The following is a 19903-nucleotide window of genomic DNA, read 5'->3' as shown; positions in this document are numbered from 1 at the left end:
CGTGGATTTGACCGTCAGTCTGCTCCCCTCTGACAGTTATGTTGAGGTGCTCCAAGGGCCGCGTTTGGAACGACCAGGGCAATAAGGCTATTCCCAAAGGGAAGCGAAGGAAGACAAACACCCAGATGACGGGCTGTGGACTCGGCAATCTGTTGCATGACATGGTGCGTTGCATGACGCAGTGAGGTACGTTAATGAAGTCCTTTCGTTCCTCAAGGCAAACGCCCTTCGGGCTGAATTAACTTTTTAACTTATTCCGGAAGGGTTGATGGTCCCTACGCTTTTAAGGAGTCAAGGGGGCAGACAAGCCTTAATGGGTACTCAAAATCGACCACTCAAGGCAACACAAAGCATACGATCCAGCGACATGGCGAGAGTACTTACAAGTCGGCATCCGTAACCCCAGGCATGCTGCATCAACGTAGCTTGGTATAAAAAGCAATTTGCAGAGCCGGAAGATAAAGAAGGCATGGTATGAGGACGTTAGTTTCCACAAGGTTCTAGATCTCAAAATCTACTGGTGCCACGTTATACAGCTATGCGGTCATGTCTTTCGTTGTCATCAAGCATCCGCGACTATCGTGGCGGCTTCGTGGCCCTCGAGACGACTCACATCCTCTCTGCGGCCGTAAGATTGACCGCCAGAAACAAATCATGCAGAGATCGTCTAGCTACAGATCTTCGAGGGCACAGTGGAAGGTACCACATAGGTGAAAAACAATGATGCATGTTCTAGTGAGACTGTGAGACATTGAGGCAGTCTTTATAGGTACACATACATACCTCTTGCGGCCCTAGATTCTTAGCATAAGCCTCATTCATGCTTGTTCATGCGTCTTCCTGCAAAGGGTGCAATTCCAAGTCTGCTAACCCCACGGGTCATATTATTAGTAGCCCTTACCAACACACCCCCTTTGTATCAGGCCCGTAAGGAAGCCTGATGCAAACAGTGAATTAAATGATCAAGTGATATAACGATTTGTTGAGGCTATTCAGCGTTGAATTTAAATTCCCTTTCCCGAGGTTCTGTCGCGAAGCTTATAGTGTCGATTGACACTGTCACCTGCACCAACAGGTGGCCATGTTTTTTCGTGACAGGTTCCTTGTGTTGTATCAAGGTCTGTCGAGAAGAAGGTCCGAACGAGTTGAGGTCTCTAGGTCTCTCTAGGTAATACAGCTTGAAACCAGGTAAGAAGGAGGTCTATAGACTATTATTTCTTCTTCCTAGACCACTGAGGGGTCCGGAGGATCTCCTATCCGAACGGGGACCTTCTGAGGAGTCCGGTATATCTCTTACTGGCTCGGGGACCTGAAGAGACTGAACTATCGACCTAATAGCTTGGAAAGCTATTGATCGGGGAGATCGAGCTAAATGTGCTGACGTAGATGACTTACGCGGCCTTCAGTAAGAGGCAAGGAGTGCCCTCTTCCTGATAGAATGTATATTCTACCTGAACACGGGATATAAACATACGTACTAGTTAAAAGGCCACCCCGTCACGCTAAACGGCCACCCAAAAGTGGGTCAACTGTGGCTTGGTCGCCGCGCAGCGCCGATGCCGCAAAGGTGTGTGCGCGCATTCGCTGCCGGCATCGAGGTGCGCGCCAGAGGGCATGTTGAAGCCGCAATTGAAGCCGCAAAGTGAAGCTGGCCGTGATGCAAATTCAAGTACGTAGGGCCATGTTCTTGGGGTCGTAGAAAACACACTTCCGTCAATTCAAATGCAGCGGTAACGCCGGTAGCTATAGTAGACCCTCTGCACACAATTCCTGCTGTACAGACTCCTCCTCATCCACCTGCCGGTCCATCTCGTTAAAATCGGCTAAAGGGTCGTCTTCATCCTCTATATCCTCACCTCCTTGACGAATTGAGGGTATCGGCATTGGCTGCGTGGCACAGCGAATCGTGCCCTGCGTCTCGCCCGGGCCAGTAAGCTCATCGTCAGAGTCAGGCGTGCGGCGTACGGCACGCTGATACGCTCGTGGCATCGCTGTGCCAGGCTCGTACGAATCGCCATTGGCTTGAAGGTATTCCAACCCCGTTTGGTCACATCAGCAGCGCTGCCGGCGGTGTTGACGGTAGCAGCAGCAGCTTTCCTCCAGCCTTGCCCCAGCCTTGCGCTTCTTACCCGTAGCCTTCGTCTTCGAACTTTGGAGAGCCGCCGGCGCTGTGGACGGCGGCGGCCGTGGCCTCGCTGCGTTCGTCGGATTCCGCGATATCGTGTGCTGACGGCTCTCCGCGTGGCCGTTACGACCTCCTGCTGCCTCGAGGTTCAATGAGCCCTTGGGCCGGCCTTTCCGTGCATAGGAGTGGATCGTGAGGAGCATCGTTAGGGCTTGTGCTCTGCCATGCCAGAGCTCGTCAACGTCATTCATTTCGAAGGAACGGCGGCGGCGGCATTGGGCCGCTTGAAAATATCGTGACGGCAAGGAAGGCCAACCAAGACTTGACTTGAAGCCGCAGTGATGAAGAAGATCACAGCGGCCGGGCGGCGGCTTTTCTTGGTCGCTTGAAGCGGCATTCCTTGCCACAGCGCGGTATTCGCCCCCTATCTTCTGGAGCCCAAACTTTGCGGTATCGGACCTTGCGCGCGACCAAGCCACAATTGACCCACTTTTGGGTGGCCGTTTAGCGTGACGGGGTGGCCTTTTAACTAGTACGTATATTTATTTATTTATTCCGCATATGTGGCTCTAGGCTATGACCCTAAGGGCCTAGGCCTTCGAAGGCCGCACTACCACCGCAGGGCTAGCTAATAGCTAGTTAAAGTAATAATCATGGGAAAAGAAAAGACATAGGAAAGCGAACGTGCGGAACTCTGATTGGAATTAATAAGCCAGCCCGAAGTGGGGGGGGTGATGCGTTGGCAGCTAGGGTCCAACTAAGAGCTGGCGCTTCGCTCATTTGGGTTGCATCTACTACTCGTGCCCGCCCCCACTTTATTGGGATTCGCTTAAAAAAGGTCGATATTCTGTTCATTCGGATGATCTGTTCATTTGGGTGATCAGCACCTGTCAGAACCTTGATGAGGTTCTCGTCGGATAGGTCACGGACACAGCAAGAATGGTACGATCGGATGAAGTGAGGTATGATGTGTGTGTCTGTCTGTGTCCCCCATTTGGGGGTGCTCTGCCCAAGCCCTATATCAAAGGGCGATGGCCTCAATCCCTATGACATGCCATCACGTCATATCTCTGTAACTGTCTCATAGATGTCCTCGTGGCCTCATCGGCTGCGCTACCTGGTGCGCTATCGTCTGCGCTACCGTTGGCGCTGCCACTAGTAGCCTGACGCTATCGTAGCTGCATCTACCCGGATTCTACCGGATCTAACAGCACCCACTTCACCCGGGTGAGCTAAAGCGAATCCCCTTAAAGTGGGGGCGGGCACGAGTAGTTGTAGTGTCGTTTAACGTCTGTGATATCCCAAAGGAAAAAGACGTGCTAGGCTGAGGCCGGTCGGAAATTCAGGGCCCTTCCCCCGTCAGCGGGTTCCAGGCACGGCAGTGAAGCCGTAATAGTAGTCAGTCTTTGGCCGAGGCTGGGTGACTGAGAAAGCCCACGAAGTCATGTGCCGGCCGCAAGCCCTCGAGGGCCTAGGGCAGAAACAAAAGAAAAAAGGGAAGCAGATAGTGTAGGAATGTTGGTCGGGGGATCGCCCCGATGGCGATTGTATTCTCCCGCAGGAGCATTCGATCCGGGCGACTTCGTGGTCATGACAGTCGGCGAAGTCCCCGTGCCTACTCCTCGTAGCAAGCAGGTGGTGGAGGTGTTGTCGATTGGTGTGCAGCTCCGGGGCACCGGGTGAGGCCTTGAGCTCTAGGCTCTTGTAGCCCTGGGCCCCGCGGCCCACAGTCCAGAGGAAGTCGTGGCCGCTGGGCCGCATAAAGGGCCGCAAGGTGGCGGAGGTCGGGGCCGCGAGGCGGCAGAAGTCGAGGCCAGCCAGTAAAGGCGGCAGAACGCGAGGCAACGCGAGGCATGCCGTTATTCGAGACCAGCTTCCCAAGAGGAGACGAACTCTCCAAAGTCTGCCTTTGGGGCCTGCTAGAGCCCCGTTAAGGCAATAGAGGCAGAAGCATAGTCGGGGTGGCCTGAAAAATTCTTCGCCACTAACAGGCTACTAACAGCCCGCAGAACTGGCCTTTTTTTTTTTTTTTTTTACAGGAGAGTTTTTGTTTTTGGCTGTGGGTGAGCCAAAGTGAATCCCAATAAAGTGGGGCCGAGCACGAGTAAGGTAAATGAGTCGAAGCAAAATCCAAAATCCAAAAAATGGGAGGAGTAGACGCGTCATGCAGGCAAAGTGAAGTGAACACTCCGACAGATGCAGCTGCAAGTGGCCGTTATGTGGTGCGCGCGAAGGTGTAAGTGGCAGTATGACATCCGACTCCGAACTGCCATGGTATTGTGGTTTACGTCCCCCTTGTCCACAGGCCTGGGTCTCTGGTGCACAGACTACTAGGACAATAAAATGTGGTCGACAATCGTGGCGCGCGGTATGGTTTGCCAATTCTACCAGTCTGCAGTAGTAGTTCCACGTAACTTCATGGAAGGGACGATCGGGTGGTTCTTCTTTCCCTTTTCGCCTCACTCTCTCTTAACTCACAGGTTAGTTGTGCAACCACGGCTCGAGAGCGGAAGTCGCACGCAGAGATCGCAGACATACACGATGGCTAGCCTACGGCCATTCACTGGAGTGCTTACTCGGCTGGCCGCGCGCCAACTCCGGGCTTCATCCGCTACCCTCGGCCTCTCCTCCATCCAAACGAGACTGCACTCGTCCAAGCACCCAAAGGGCTTCGAGCCGCCGACCACCGAGGAGCTTGAAGAGCTGCGCGAGCGCGTGCAGGATTTCACGCGCCGCGAGATCACTGAGGCAGTCGCCGCGCACACCGACAAGTCCGATGCCTTCCCTAATGAGATGTGGCCCAAGCTAGGGGGAAGCGGGCTTCCTGGGTGTCACGGTGGACGGGGATGTTGGTGGCCTGGGCATGGGCTACCAGGCACACTGCGTTGTTATGGAGGAGATATCACGGGCCTCGGGCTCCATTGGTCTGAGCTACGCGGTACACTCGCACGTCTGCGTGAACCAGCTCCAGCTCAACGGCACGCCTGAGCAAAAGCAAAAAGCACCTCCCAGGCCTTGTCGCGGGCACGAGCATCGGCGCACTGGCCATGTCCGAGTCCGGCTCCGGCAGCGACGTCGTCAGTATGCGGACGACGGCCAAGGCGGTCGACGGCGGCTACCTCATCAAGGGGTCCAAGATGTGGATCACAAACGGTCCCGACGCCGACCTCATCGTCGTATACGCCAAGACGCAACCCGACGCTGGCTCCAAGGGAATCACGGCCTTCCTGGTCGGGACCAAGACCGAGGGCGTTAGCTGCACCCGCAAGCTCGACAAGATGGGCATGCGCGGCAGCAACACAGGCGAGCTCGTGTTCGACAACGTCTTCATCCCGGCCGAGAACGTCCTGAGTACGGTCAACGGCGGCGTGCACATGCTGATGGAGGGGCTTGACTTGGAGCGCCTCGTCTTCTCCGCTGGTCCCCTGGGTATCATGCAGGCGGCCTTTGATGTCGCGGCGCCATTCTCTCACCAGCGCAAGCAATTTGGACAGCCCATCGCGCACAACCAGCTCATCCAAGGCAAGCTGGCTGACATGTACACCAAGTTGCAGGCTTCGAGGGCGTACACGTACACCACGGCCAAGCGCCTGGACGAGCAGGGAGTCATTCGCACACAAGACTGCGCAGGCTCGATTCTGTACGCGGCCGAGCGGGCGACCGAGTGCTCCCTCGATTGCATCCAGCTGCTGGGCGGCATGGGCTACGTGGAGGAGATGCCAGCATCACGACTGTTGCGAGAGTGAGTCCCGCCCAACCGATTCCGGTGTTTTGCTCAATGAATTCCTCTGCTCCCGAACGGGTTAGAAGAGAGGAAGGGAAACAGTGCATGCTCAGTGTGATACGATTTTCACTAACGCACCATATACGCTCACAGCGCCAAGCTATACGAGATCGGAGCCGGCACGTCGGAAATTAGGCGCATAGTCATTGGCCGTGCGTTCAACAAGGAGTATGCCAACGCGTAAGGAGCTCAATGTCTCTGTCGCATACGAGTGCTTTATCAGAGCCACTGTCGCCCTCTTCTGTGTATTCCCAATTGCGCTTGGCATGGTCGATGTTGTTACGGGGTCAGCACTGTTGGCACAGGTGCTGGGCGTAATTGATGTAAATTGAGCTACAAAGAGTGTAAAAGGGAGACGTGTCTACCATCGCTCCCTTTAGGAGCCGTGTCCGTGGCGCTCGCATACGGGGGGCGATAGGGGGGGACTGTTGCAAAACCCCCTGTCCATCTCTTTTTGGTCTAGGCGATTTTCCCCCTAGTCATTTGAGTCGGCATTTAAAATGTACTGCGGACTAGCGGCGGGACCGCGCGTTGATATTCTGGGAGTCCAACTGCCAGTCAAAGCAGTACCGGTAATACTGTAAAGAGGCCAGTAGTCAACCTATCACCCACCGGCTGGCACATAAAACTCACAATGCAATTCTCGGAGCCCAGACTTGACCAAGTGACTGATTGTTTTCGGGTGGATCTGAGTGAGAGACACGTTTTTTCACCAAACAGTTCTCGTTTGCCATTGTCATGGAATCGGACAGCGACCGGGAGAAAGAACAGCGAAGTCGCCCAGCTTCCTACCCTAGATGCAGTGCTGGAAAACTTGCAAATGCCCACGCAACTACAGATCCTTCCTTGTATTTTTACTTTCTTGGCACGCAAGTGTTAAGAAAGTAGCCTATTCTCACATACTTTCGCTTAACAAGTGCTCTTGACAAAACTCCAATTGAGCCGCGCGCAAGCGCCGGCAGCGACCATGGCACCAGCCTCAGGTTCGCATGTCGACTCCAATGCCTCGAGACAAGGCATACGATCGCCGCCAAATCCGGCGGCTCACATATCGCATCTCCGACCTCGCTACCCGACGGAAGCTCGCCGAAACGACTCGTTTCCCGCGGCCCAGCAGCTGGCCCAGTCAATCTCGTCCACCGAAACGCCTGAAGCTGCCGTCACGGAAGGAGCGCAGCTGGAAGAAGCCCGAATCTCTTCGACTCGGCCCAGCCCACTGAGCACGCGCCAGTCTCAATCCTCGAAGCGGCCACGAAAATTGCTCGCGACAAAACGGCAGCCCATAACGCCAAGCTGGCAGTCTTACGGGTCTTTAGCGAATCATTCGAACAAGCAGCAAAGCAGTTCACGTCTGGCACCGAAAACAGCATCGCCAAGCAAGTCGCCACCAAATTTCTCAAATTCTGGACTCAATCGCTTGCCGAACTCGAAGAACCACCGAAGCCCACGTACAGCAGCGTTCTTGCATCCGGCAAGCCGAAGCAAGGACAGCTGGCCTTTACAGCCTCCGCCCCACCACAGCGAAAACCACAGACCACCACTCGTCTGCCAGGACGACCGCCCGTAGCCCCACCGAAGGAAGACCTCCGTGTCTTCGTCCGACTTGACGCTGACGCTCCGGCCCGAAACCACGAAAGATACGCAATCCGGACCCACATCGCCGCTAGAGTCGGTATTGACCTGCGCCGCATTCCGGCAGCCTTCCCGGTAAACACGGGCTGGGCCATCCAGGCATCGGATGTGGCCACGCGTGACTTACTTGTGCAACGGCAGGCGGAGTGGGCTGCAGACCTGGAAGCCGCGGCCGTAGAGATAAGCCAGAAATGGCATTCGTACGTGGTAGCCGATTGTCCTCGTAGGCTCACAGACCTACGAGGTGTCGTGATCAACTACGAGGAGGCGGTCAAAGAAGAGATTGCCTGCCAAACCGGACTGAAGCCCATCAGCATACGTCTATCGCGACACGACTCGGGTGATATGCCCACCCAGACCCTGATTGTGTCCTTCCTGGAACCCACACGAAGACCCTGGAGACTTTTCGGCGCCAGCCGTCTCGCCCGTTACATTGACAAACCCAGCATCCCTAGCCAATGCGACAAATGCTGGGATTTCCACGCTCGCCACAGCTGCGACCGGATGGCGCGCTGCAGACGTTGCGGCAAGACCAACCATCGTAGCCAAGAGTGCGCAGCCCTAGAGCAGTGCGCAAACTGCCTCGGGCCACATTGCGCTGACGATCCTAAATGCCCTGCCCGCCCCAAGCGCGTTCATGGCATTGTACGGCGCCTGACGAAAGAGGAGAAGGGTCTGGTGAGGCAGGCGGGAGCTCAGCTCTTCGCGCAGCAGAAAAGACAGACACCAAACCACAACGTGCCCGAGCAGTCTTGTCAGAGCCCTGATTCGAGTCAGTTACGTTCTTCGGAGTCGCAGGCAGCTGGAGAGGATGGAAGCTCCGGCAGAAGCGCCACTCCAGAGCGAGCCGCTTCCTCACCCCCTTGCATTGTCGTGGCCACGACGCCGCCGCACGCTAGCGATGACAACCAGTTCACCCCTGTCGTCCCGTCGAAGAAACGACGCACTAGCCCTGTGACGCTGCCCTAATGCATCACCGTCATCCCAACAATCGAAGCAACAGGAGGGCCTTGCGAGTCTTCCAAGCCAACGTGGGCAAGATCCCTCCGGCGCATGACACTGCGCTCGCGCTGGCTGATTCGGAGCGATACGACATTATCCTGCTGCAGGAACCATGGACAGGACTTAAAGACGGCCGATGCCTCACCAAGACGCATCCGGCCTACGACACATTCTCACCCGTCACCGACTGGGACGGCCGCGACACTCGTCCGAGAGTCATGACATACGTCCGGCGCTCCGCAGGCCTCGTCGCTGATCAAAAGAGACCTGTGGCGACTCGTGACATCCTTTGGCTCACCGTGAACGGGACGACGGTAGTTAACTTCTATCGGCAGCCGGACTACGACGCGGCTTTGGAAATACTGCTTGGCTGGTGCGCGACGGATAAATGCCTTGTATCTGGCGACTTCAACGCCAAGCATCCCAGCTGGCAGGCCGGTCGACAAGAGCACCGCGGTGAAGACATCGCGTTCTGGGCCATGGATAACCGACTCAGCTTATTGAATGCTGTCGATGTCCCGACTAACGCGCGCGGCAGCACGATCGATCTCGCCTTCTCCAATATACCTTTGGCGGACGCGGTTGTTGAGGATCATTTAGCAACCGGGTCCGACCACTTTACCCTTAGTATCACGCTGCCTAGTCAAGCCCTAGCACCCTTCCATTATGCAAGATCCGCCTCAACTCCGATGAGGAATTGAAGCGATTTGTCGAGCTGGTAGAAGCCGGTGCAGCTTTCATCCCGACTACAACCTCAACTCCTCCGAGCTGGACAACTTTGCGTCGGCGCTGGTGGACCTTCTTGGTTGTGCAGCGAGAGCTGCGGGCCGACCGTCCGTAAGACGACGCATGGGGCGCGGTGGTGGAACGAAGAGTGCGCAAAGGCGGCGGCCAATTATCGCGCGTGGAGGAGGTGTACCCTCTCGGCTTCGACCGAGAAGTGCAGCTAGCCAAGCGGGAGCTTCACAATGCAGTGCGCCGAGCAAAACGCCTTTACTGGCGTGACTTGATCGACAGCTTTGCCGACGGCGACTCCGTCTTTCGGGCGGTCCGCTGGCTAATTAAAATCCTCAGGGCCGTGCCAGGCACCTCCCAAGTAGACGGCCGAGTGTACGAGACGCAGCTGGAGAAAGCCACCGCCTTGCGGCGAGCAACCCTGGAGCGGCGCACAGCGAGCGACGACATCCCAGACCCGTGGATTCCCGTGAACACGGATAAGATGATTCCCTTTCCCAATCAGGTCTCCTTCGAGGAGGCTCGCGACGCCACTCTACGCACCGGGAACACATCTCCAGGCTCGGATAACATCACGGTGCGGATGCTTCGCGCTGTCTGGCATGCAATCGGCAGTCTCGTCCATCAGCTGTATCAAGGCTGCCTCACCATTGGTCACCATCCGAAACCTTTTCGGGAGGCAGAAGTGGTTATGATCGCCAAGCTAGGACGCAGAGATCTGTCTACACCCCGCGCCTGGCGCCCCATCTCCTTTTGTCTTGTCTCGGCAAGGGCCTCGAGCGGCTCATTGCACGGCGTCTAGCGTGGGCTCAATCCACTTCGGCGTACTACACCCACAACAAGCCGGCGCGCTCCCGAAGAGGTCGGCCGTGGATCTCGTAGCTGCCTTGGTTCACGACATCGAGGAGGCATTCGCCCGGAAGCAAGTCGCAACCCTGGTGACCTTGGATATACAAGGCGCCTTCGATACAGTTCTCTGCAATAGATTGGTCCTCCGCTTACGAGAACAAGGATGGCCATCGAACCTCGCGCGCTGGGCCGGCTCGTTCATGCAGGACAGATCGGCACGCATCCGCTATCAAGACATCGTGACGGATTCATCGCCCCTCCAGTGCGGTCTGCCGCAGGGGTCGCCCGTCTCGCCGATCCTCTTCCTGTTGTACACGGAGCCGATATATCGCCTAGGTCACTCTCAGGGACGCTTCGGTTACGCGGACGACACTGCCATTCTATGCGTCGGTAATAGCCTTGATGAAACGACCGCCGAAGCATCTCACCATGTACGTGAGCTTCTTTCGTGGGCGCCGCTAACGGGATCTCTTTCGACCCCGACAAGACAGAAGTGATGCACTTCTCTCGAACGAAGCCCAAGACGGCGCCGCCGGTGCTCCACGGCGAGTTTGAGAAACGGCCGGATCGAGCGATGCGTTGGCTCGGCGTTTGGCTCGACAGCTCTCTCTCTTTCAAGACACACGTCGAGAAATGGACGGCCAAGGCGCAAGCTGTTGCCTTTCATCTTAGGAGACTGACGAACACGAAACATGGCCCTCTGCCGAGTGCTATGCGACGAGCCGTCTGCGCTTGCGTCATCCCCGTGCTACTGTACGCGGCGGAGGCCTGGTACCCTGGGCCGAAAAGCCCGCGCTGGACGAAGCCTTCCAAGGAGGGGCCGTCGGGGATTGGCAACCTCGTCAAGAAGATGAGCAAGGCACTCTACACGTCTCTTCGGGCTATTCTGCCAGTGTGGAGGACGACACCGACGAACGTGCTGCACAGGAGGCGGGAATACCGCCCGTTCCTCTACTCCTCGAAGGGCGTCGGACGGCCTTTGCTGCGCGCCTTAAAGCTCTCGACGAAGCTCACCCGCTCGTCCAGCGCACGTCGCGACCAAAAGCTCCCGTCGTGACCGTGAACAAACTTATCAAGTTGAAGTACCAGAAACAGCCACAGCCCTTCCGTACCAGACTGCGGCGAGCCGACGAAATGCTATCGAGCTGCCCGAGACCTGCTTTACTGCAGCGCGGATTTGCCGAAGAGCAGACTGCGCCTCTGCAGAGTGCATCGAAACACGAGACGGCGAAAAAATTTCGCGACTGGCTTCAGGCACTATCGCCCCGAACTCTTGTCGTCTACTCCGACGGGTCTCGTTCTGAGGAAGGCCACATCGGATACGGCTATGCTGTTCACCGGGACGGATCCACCGTCTTGAGCGGCAAGGGCCGTCTTGGAACAGCTGAGGTTTTCGACGCTGAGGCGAAAGGTGCATTGGAGGGGTTGAAGGCAGCGGTGAGCCTTCCAGAAACTGACCGCATCTTTGTCTGCCTCGACAACCTCGCGACCGCAACATGCTTACGGGCACGCCGAACGACTCCTCGCAAGAGGTCTTCCTTGAGTTCCAATCTTTGGCGCGAAAATACGGAGCTGTGGAGGTCCATTGGATCCCCGGCCATGCTGACATCCCAGGCAACGAGGAGGCTGATGCTCTGGCAAAGGCGGGAGCATCACTGCCAGAACCCGCTGATGGCGAACCGACGCTAGCGCATCTGCGAAAAATTGCCCGACTGCAGCGGAAAGAGGCTTTCAGTGCCTGGTGGGAAACCTCTGCGCCGGAGCGATACAGAGACCTGAGGCTTAAAGCCACAACCAGCTGTCCGTCAGAATTGGCGCTCTCTCGGCCCCTGCTTCATAACTTGCTTGCAGCAAGAACCCACCATGGGGATTTTGCTGACTACCACGAAAGGTTTGGTCACGACGATGCGCGACTGACGTGCTCGTGCGGACGACGAAAAGAGCCAGCACACATCTTTTACTGCAGAAAGGTTGCGCCACGGCATCGTATGCGGCTTGCACCTTGGCCGGCTGCAGCCATCAACCGCGCAATCGGCAAGGACTTTGACAAATTCGTCAGGCTGGCGACAGCGAGCTCCTTCTTCGGAGGATCTGCCCACGCCACTAGACGGTCATCATTCTCCTCTCACCCTACCTTTCCTCTCAATTCTTTCTGTTACCTGCTCCGATCTGGGCGGCGTCAAGGTCTCACGACCATGCGATCGCCGAGGTCATCAAGGGCTGCAAGGCCCCAGAAGCAAATTGGCTGATCTGACCACGGGACAGCTTTCTCTTCGTGCCTGGACGTCCCGCTGACGGGCAACAGGTTTGTCATGAGCGCCGTTGAGCCGATGAAATGCTGGATAGTGGGTGAAGTGTACGATATGTAGCATGTAGACACCTGCTAGCTCAGCACGTCCTGTGCCCCGTCTCGGGGACCTGAGCGACCAAAAGTTGCTGGACGGAAAATACACTAAACTAAACTAAACTATTTACAGATCCCACCTTCCCCTGTTTTCTTACTTTCTTGGCATGTAATTGTTAAGAAAGTAGCGTAATTTCCCACCAATTCGCCTAATAACTGCACGTTGATCATTCCAGCCGCGCTTTGCGCTGGCTGAGGCAGCGGCCATGGCATCTGCCACGAGCTCGCATGCCAGCTCAGACCCCCTTTGATCTGGGTGTCCATACCCCGCCTAATCTTGCTCGATTAGCCCGTGCATCTCAGCTTCGACACAGCTCCCCCATTTCGAGCCGCCCCATTGGGCTCACATCCGCGTTCCGGCGACCGGCGGTGACGCCGTCCTCGCCCTTATCCGACTCTCCAATGCCGCCGCTACGGAAGGAGCGCAGCGTGAATCCGCCCCGAACCGGCCGGCTCCGCCGAGTCTGTCAACCTCCACCCGGTCTCTATCGTTGAAGCAGCCAACAAACTCGCCGTTGAGCAAACAAATGCCTACAACGCCAAAATGACAGTGTTCCGAGCCTTTTGTGAATCGTTCGAACAGACTGCGAAACATTTCACGTCCGGCCTTGAACACAGCTTTGCGGAACAATTTTCCAGCAGCTTCCTCGACTTTTGGAGGCAGGCGCTCTCCGACCTCAATCCCGCGCCCGCGCCGACCTATAGCAGCGTCGCCGCCGGTCACCCTGCAAGCCAGCCTCTCGGGGGCCACACCCCCACGGCCGCCGAGGCCCCGCAACAACAACGACCCCGGCAACCAATCTCCCGTCTCCAGGGACGACCATCCCCCGCCCCACCAAAGGAAGACCTCCGTGTCTTTGTGCGGCTCGATGCCGAAGCACCAGCGCGAGACCACAGCAGCTACGCAATTCGGACCCACATCGCCGCCAAAGTCGGCATCGACTTGCACCGGGTCCCGGCAGCTTTCAAGGTAAACTCGGGATGGGCCATCCGAACACTGGACGCTACCATCAGGGACCTCATCGTCCAGCGACAGTCGGAATGGTCCGAGGACCTGACGCGACCTCGGTGGAGATTACTCACAAATGGTACAAGTACGTCGTGCCCAACTGCCCTCGACGACTTACGGACTTGCAGGGCAATGAAGTCAACTACGAGGCGGCCGTCAAAGACGAAATCGCCTGCCAGACCGGGCTCACACCCATCAGTATTCGCCCCAGTCTGCACGATTCAAACGACCTTCCGAGTAAGACACTTATTGTGTCCTTCCTCGAGCCCACCCAGAGACCTTGGAGGCTTTTTGGCTCCAGCCGACTTGCCCGATACAAAAAGCCTCCATCGACAGATCCAGCATGCCCAGCCAGTGTAACAAGTGCTGGGATTTCCATGCTCGACACAGCTGTGACCGACAACCATCCTGCAAGCGCTGCGGAAGGAAGGGCCATGACGGTGAAACCTGCGTAGCCCTCGAGCAGTGCGCAAACTGCCTCGGACCCCATTCCGCAGATTTCTCGAAATGCCCTGCACGCCCCAAGCGATCACATGGCGTCATTCGTCGCCTGACGAAGGAGGAGAAAACCCTTGTCCGACAGATGGGCGCCCAACTATTTGCTCAGCGGAAGCAACAGTTCGAATGTGTAGACCAACCCGAACAGCTAGAACGAGACTCCTCCGAGACTCTCAATTCAATAGCTCCCAGAACTGCTCAGTCCGACGACCAGGAAGCCGAGCACCCAGACGACAGGTCACGGGGCAGAAGCGAAACCTCGGTCTTAAGCTCGACCAGGACCATGTCTCCGCCATTCATTATGGTAACCACGACAGCTCAGCCTCAGAGCGAGGGCAACGAACCCAGACCAGCTTCCCCTTCAAAGAAGCGACGCATCAGCCCCATTGCACTATCTCCATGACGAGATATCCCCGCGTGAATCAAAGCGACAAGAAGACCCTGCGAGTCTTCCAAGCTAACGTAGGCAAGATCTCGCCAGCACATGACTGCGCCCTTGCCCTCGCCGACTCCGAACGATACGATATAGTGCTCCTCCAGGAGCCGTGGACAGAAGCCAAGGACGGCCGATGTCTTACCAAAACCCACCCAGCCTACGATACTTTCTCCCCAGTCGACAGCTGGGACGACAACAGCACGCGGCCTAGAGTAATGACCTATGTCCGGCGCAGACCCTGCTTGATGACAGATCAGAGGAGGCCTGTGGCGACCCGCGACATTCTCTGGCTCACCATCAACAACATAACAGTGGTAAACTTCTATCGACAACCGTACTACGATGAAGCACTGGATATCCTCCTCCAGTGGACCACACCAGGAAGGTGCCTAGTAGCAGGCGACTTCAACGCCAAACATAGTAGCTGGCAAGCCGGCCGGCTCGATGGCCGAGGCGACGACATCGCCTATTGGGCCTCTGAGAACGGCCTCAGCTTGCTCAACCCTGCCGATGTCCTAACCAACCCGCATGGCAATACAATAGACCTCGCCTTCTCCAACATACCACTATCCGAAGCTGTCGTGGAGGAACACCTGGCCACCAGCTCTGACCACTTCACGCTCAGCGTGACACTCGCTGACTTGGCTCCGGCCTCGGTGCCGCTGGGAAAGGTCCGCCTCACCTCTGACGACGAGCTCGCTCGTTTCGCGGAAATGGTGGATTCCGGAGCAATAGCGATCCCAGCCGCGGCCTCGTCTCCCCAAGAGCTTGATTCCCTGGCGTTGGCGCTCGCGGACCTTCTCCAATTAGCAGCCAAAGCCGCCGGTCGCCCCGTCCGTAAGGGGGCACGCAGCGCGCCCTGGTGGACGGAAGAATGTGCCCTCGCTGCGGCGGAATACCGCGCGATTCGGAGAGTCTATCCTCTCGGCTTCAATCAGGAAGTCCAGTCCGCCAAGAGAGATTTCCAGAAAGTCGCGCGCCGAGCCAAAAGGCTTTACTGGCGCAATCTGATCGACAGCTTCACTGACAGCGCCTCCGTATTCAAAGCAGTCCGATGGCTGCGATCACCGGGTGCTTTCCAGCCTCCGCCCCTACAAGTAGGCGATATAGTTTACGAGACGCAGCTAGACAAAGCCAATGCCCTACGGCGGGCGACACTCGAGCGGCGCACGGCGGACGATGACATCCCAGATCCGTGGATCCCAGTCGACACAATGAAAACCATTCCCTTCACGCAACATGTGTCATTTGATGAAGTGCGCGACGCAACCCTACGGACCGGAAACACGTCTCCCGGCCCCGACAGCATCACGGTACAAATGCTCAAGGTAGTTTGGCATGTTATCGGAAGCCACGTCCACCGGCTGTACGAAGGCTGTCTTACCATCGGCCATCACCCGAAGCCATTCAGAGAGGCCGAAGTAGTCATGATAACAAAACCAAGACGACGGAACCTCTCGACCCCTCGTGCCTGGCGACCCATCTCCCTCCTGTCTTGCCTAGGCAAAGGTCTTGAGCGGCTCATCGCACGCCGCCTGGCATGGGCATCCATTCACTACGGAGTCCTCCATTCACAACAAACTGGCGCTCTCCCGAAGAGATCTGCCGTTGACCTTGTTGCCGCTCTGTTGCATGACATTGAGGAAGCGTTTGCCCGCGGCCAAGTCGCCACGCTGGTGACTATGGACATCCAGGGAGCCTTCGACACTGTCCTCCGCAACAGGTTGATCCTTCGTCTTCGTGAGCAGGGGTGGCCAGAACATCTCGCGCGATGGGCTGGTTCCTTCACGCATGACCGCTCGGCGCGCGTCAGATACCAGGACGTCACGACGCCCAGCTCGCCTCTCCAATGCGGCCTCCCGCAGGGATCGCCAGTCTCGCCCATCTTTTTTCTGTTGTACACGGAGCCAATTTACCGCCTAGGCAAGCCGAAGGGGCGCTTCGGCTACGCAGACGACACGGGTATCCTATGCATAGGTAACTCCTGGAGACGACAGCCGAGAGGGCGTCGCGCTATGTAAACGAACTTGTGGCCTGGGGCGCCGCCAACGGCATAGACTTCGACCCTATGAAGACTGAGGTCATGCATTTCTGTCGAAGCAAACCTAAGGTCAACCCGCCTATATTTCACGGTGACTCAGAGAAGCGCCCCGACCAAGCAATGCGATGGCTAGGCATCTGGCTTGACAGCACCCTGTCGTTCAAGACGCACGTGGAAAAGTGGACAGCCAAGGCTCAGGTCGTGGCATACCATCTGAAAGGACTGGCAAACACCAAACATGGCCCTCTTCCTGGTGCCGTTCGCAGAGCCGTAAGAGCATGTATCGAACCGGTGCTGCTCCACGGCGCCGAGGCATGGTACCCCGGATTAACCAGCCCGCGATGGATCCAGCCAGCAAAGGAAGGACCATCCGGGATACAGCAACTGATCCGAAAGATGAACAAGTCGCTTCACACATCCATCCGGGCCGTCCTGCCGGTTTGGAGGACGACACCGATCAATGCCCTCCATCGAGAAAGCGGCATCCCACCGGCCATTCAACTGCTCGAGGCGCGTCGAATGCGCTTCTCGGCCCGCCTCAAGTCTCTCGATGAAGCCCATCCGCTCGTGAAACGTACAGCCCGGCCCAAGCCCCCTGCCATCCACAGGTCGATCAAACTGAAGTACCAGATGCCACGAGAAGGCTTCCGGACCCGACTTCGACGCAGCGACCAGCTGCTGCATTGCAGCAGGCGTCCAATTCTCCTCCCTCGCCGCTTCGGCGACGATCAAGCGCTGCCTCTGCAAACCGCCACGAAAGACCAGTCAGCAGCGGAATTCTGCAGTTGGCTCCGGTCAGTACCACCGCACACTCTGGTCGTCTACTCAGACGGATCGCTCTCCTCGGAAGCAGCCGTCGGTTATGGCTATGCCATCCATATGGATGGGCAAACCGTGCTAAGTGGCTGCGGCCGACTTGGGCCGGCTGAGGTTTTTGATGCGGAAGCGAAAGGCGCGCTCGAGGGCCTGCGCGCTGCCCTAAGCCTCCCACGACCGCAGAGAATAGTCGTTTGTCTCGATAACATCGCGGCGGCAACATGCCTCAGAGGCATGCCGGCAGACTCCTCCCAGGATGTCTTCCTCGAATTCCAGGCTCTGGCCACAGCACACGGTGTCACGGAGGTCCGCTGGACCCCCGGCCACACCAAAATCCCCGGCAACGAGCAGGCTGATGCCTTAGCAAAGGCAGGAACCTCTCAACCCGAGCCCGCAGGCGCTATCCCAACACTGGCATATCTGCGCAGGGCTGCTAGGCAGCAGCCTAAAAGTGCATTTAAAGCCTGGTGGGAAGCCTCCGCACCCGAACAGTACAAGCCACTGCACCTTAAGCCGACGACCGGCTGCCCCCTGGAGCTCAAACTCCCCCGACCGCTTCTCCACCACCTGCTTGCAGCCAGAACCCGTCACGGGGACTTTGCCGACTACCACGAGAGGTTCAACCACGACGATGCGCGACTGACGTGCTCATGTGGCCGACGAAAAGAGCCAAACCATGTCTTTTATTGCCGAAAGATCGAGCCGCGGCATCGGATGAGGCTGACGCCCTCACCTACTGCAGCAGTCAATCGCGCAAAGGCAGAGACTTCGACAGGTTCGTCAAGCTGGCGAAGGCGTCCTCCTTCTTTGAATGGGCTTGCCCTCGCCACTAGGCGGCTGCATCATACCTTTCCCTCACCTCTTTCCTTTGTTCAAATCCCCCCCGGATTCGGCCAGGCAGAGGGTGCTGCAACACCTTTGCCCGGCCGGGCCAACTGAGGCTGCGCTCTGCAGTCTCCGACAACGGTCCCGGAGACCAAAACTGAATGGCAATCTCACCGCCGCGCCTGCACGACCCGCTGACGGGCACCAGGTTCAACACGGAGCGCCTCAGAGCCGATGAAATGCTGGATGGTGGTTGTTTACGTTTGCGAGAGGAGACTGTAGACAGCCTACTAGCTCAGCACGTCCTGTGCCCCACCCAGACCTGAGCGGCCTCACGGCCGCTGGACGGAAAATGCACATACATACATACATACATACCGCCGACGCCGACGACGATTTCTTCAGCCAAGCCTTCTTCAGCCTCAACATCAGCCTCTACAACAAGCCGATCGTTGCGTCCGAGTGGCAGGAACAATACTTCCTGATGCATGGCCGCGTTCATCCCTACGTCCTTGCATGGGACCTCGACCCGACCCTTGGCGAGGACCGGTTGAGGGCCGTCGACTACTGCGCTCCTGCGCTGATTATCCGCGACCTTGGCTTCCAAGCGTCTGTATGAGTGCCCCCGAGCTGACGATCGAATCCTCACATGCGCAACAGGATTGGCCAACGATCGACCTCTGCGGATCGATCCTTTCCCACAATGTCGCCTGTCGCAGTGATCGGAATGGTCCGGTATGGTATGGTATGACCTCTATACCATACCATACCACCTGCTGATATCCTTACCGGTATGGCTTACCGGTAATACCAGTAATACCGCCAAGACCGCTCAGAATGAGGCGGGTTGCAAAAATAGGGAAATGTATTGGCTACTAGTTGTCAACTTGATCGCTTATTCGCTTTCATTCTCGCTATCCCCGCTATCTTCGCTATCCTCAGCCCGAGGCTTCCCATACCAGGCACGTAGACACTCACAAGCCTCTATGATATCTGCCTTAAGCCTACCTCGACGATCAACTATACCAAGCTTTGCGCTACTAAACAGCCGTTCGCACTCATCTGACATTGGGGAAACCGCAAATAGATCCAGAGCGAAGCGGGCGAGGTCTCTTTGCGAGTCATAACGGGATAGCCAATAGGCGATGGCCTCATCGCAACCTGCCTCCTCGTCATGCAGCCGGTCGGTCGAAATATACTGCTCATACAGATCGGTGGCAGCAGCCGGGCCGTCTATGCGAATGCGCTTATGTTCCTCTGCCGATCGAATGCTGGGTCTGGATCCTTGTCCTTCCTGACTGGAGGTGGTAGCGCCTCAACAGGGTACTTTCCTTATACTCTGTCTCCCAGAGCTGCTTCACCGCCAGCTGTGCGCTTTCATACCACTTCTGTCTTCCTTCGTCGCCCTGAAGAACCCATTCTTGCCTGAACCATGCCCACTTTCGATACGGATTGAGTACTTGAGCTGCGTAATACGCTGGCGGAAGATCAGTATCTTCAGGAAATCGATGTTGCCAATTCCGTTGTCGGTTGCTGTAATACTCCTCGCACTTTGACCACGCAGCATCTGCACAACCTTGGAGATACCTCCACGTGAAGTTGTCGTCGTCGTCTTCCTCGTGAATGTCATGGTAGTGATCCTTCGTCTCGTTGATCTCGCGGAGAAGACAGTCCAAAGTCGAAAACCAGTCAGCGAGGGATGTCTTGTTTCCTTCAGCAAGCATAGTTGCCGCGAAGAAGTCTTTTA

At 56.9% G+C, this 19903-nt stretch overlaps 4 protein-coding genes across 4 annotated transcripts; 3 read left to right on the top strand and 1 right to left on the bottom strand.

Annotated features, from left to right (window-relative positions):
- Positions 1-4666: 4666 nt before the first annotated feature.
- On the top strand, positions 4667-6093 carry HRG_06725 (acyl-CoA dehydrogenase, middle domain-containing protein; the record flags this gene model as incomplete). The annotated part of the gene is made up of 3 exons (XM_044865196.1): positions 4667-4955; positions 5138-5867; positions 6003-6093. 3 exons carry the CDS (start codon positions 4667-4669, stop codon positions 6091-6093), a joined length of 1110 nt encoding a protein of 369 aa, XP_044720136.1.
- Positions 6094-8509: 2416 nt separating this feature from the next.
- On the top strand, positions 8510-11184 carry HRG_06724 (endonuclease-reverse transcriptase domain-containing protein; the record flags this gene model as incomplete). The annotated part of the gene is made up of 7 exons (XM_044865195.1): positions 8510-8812; positions 8879-9124; positions 9187-9380; positions 9561-9855; positions 10391-10558; positions 10615-10676; positions 10731-11184. The coding sequence occupies 7 exons, from the start codon at positions 8510-8512 to the stop codon at positions 11182-11184; spliced, it is 1722 nt and encodes a 573-aa protein (XP_044720135.1).
- A 1891-nt stretch (positions 11185-13075) lies between these two features.
- Positions 13076-18775, top strand: HRG_06723 (endonuclease-reverse transcriptase domain-containing protein; the record flags this gene model as incomplete). Its single annotated transcript, XM_044865194.1, has 12 exons — positions 13076-13625; positions 13679-13777; positions 14038-14158; positions 14224-16214; positions 16398-16436; positions 16649-17078; positions 17124-17309; positions 17562-17626; positions 17696-17975; positions 18074-18106; positions 18365-18408; positions 18477-18775. The coding sequence occupies 12 exons, from the start codon at positions 13076-13078 to the stop codon at positions 18773-18775; spliced, it is 4137 nt and encodes a 1378-aa protein (XP_044720134.1).
- Positions 18776-19051: 276 nt separating this feature from the next.
- Positions 19052-19880, bottom strand: HRG_06722 (Ribonuclease H-like protein; the record flags this gene model as incomplete). Its single annotated transcript, XM_044865193.1, has 2 exons — positions 19052-19454; positions 19540-19880. The coding sequence occupies 2 exons, from the start codon at positions 19878-19880 to the stop codon at positions 19052-19054; spliced, it is 744 nt and encodes a 247-aa protein (XP_044720133.1).
- Between the last annotated feature and the right edge of the window lie 23 nt (positions 19881-19903).

The sequence above is a fragment of the Hirsutella rhossiliensis genome, assembly GCF_020360975.1.
Source record: "Hirsutella rhossiliensis strain HR02 chromosome Unknown scaffold00006, whole genome shotgun sequence".
NCBI lineage: Eukaryota > Fungi > Ascomycota > Sordariomycetes > Hypocreales > Ophiocordycipitaceae > Hirsutella > Hirsutella rhossiliensis.
The sequence above is the reverse complement of the archived record's forward strand: the minus strand, read 5'-3'. Positions and strand labels throughout refer to the sequence as shown.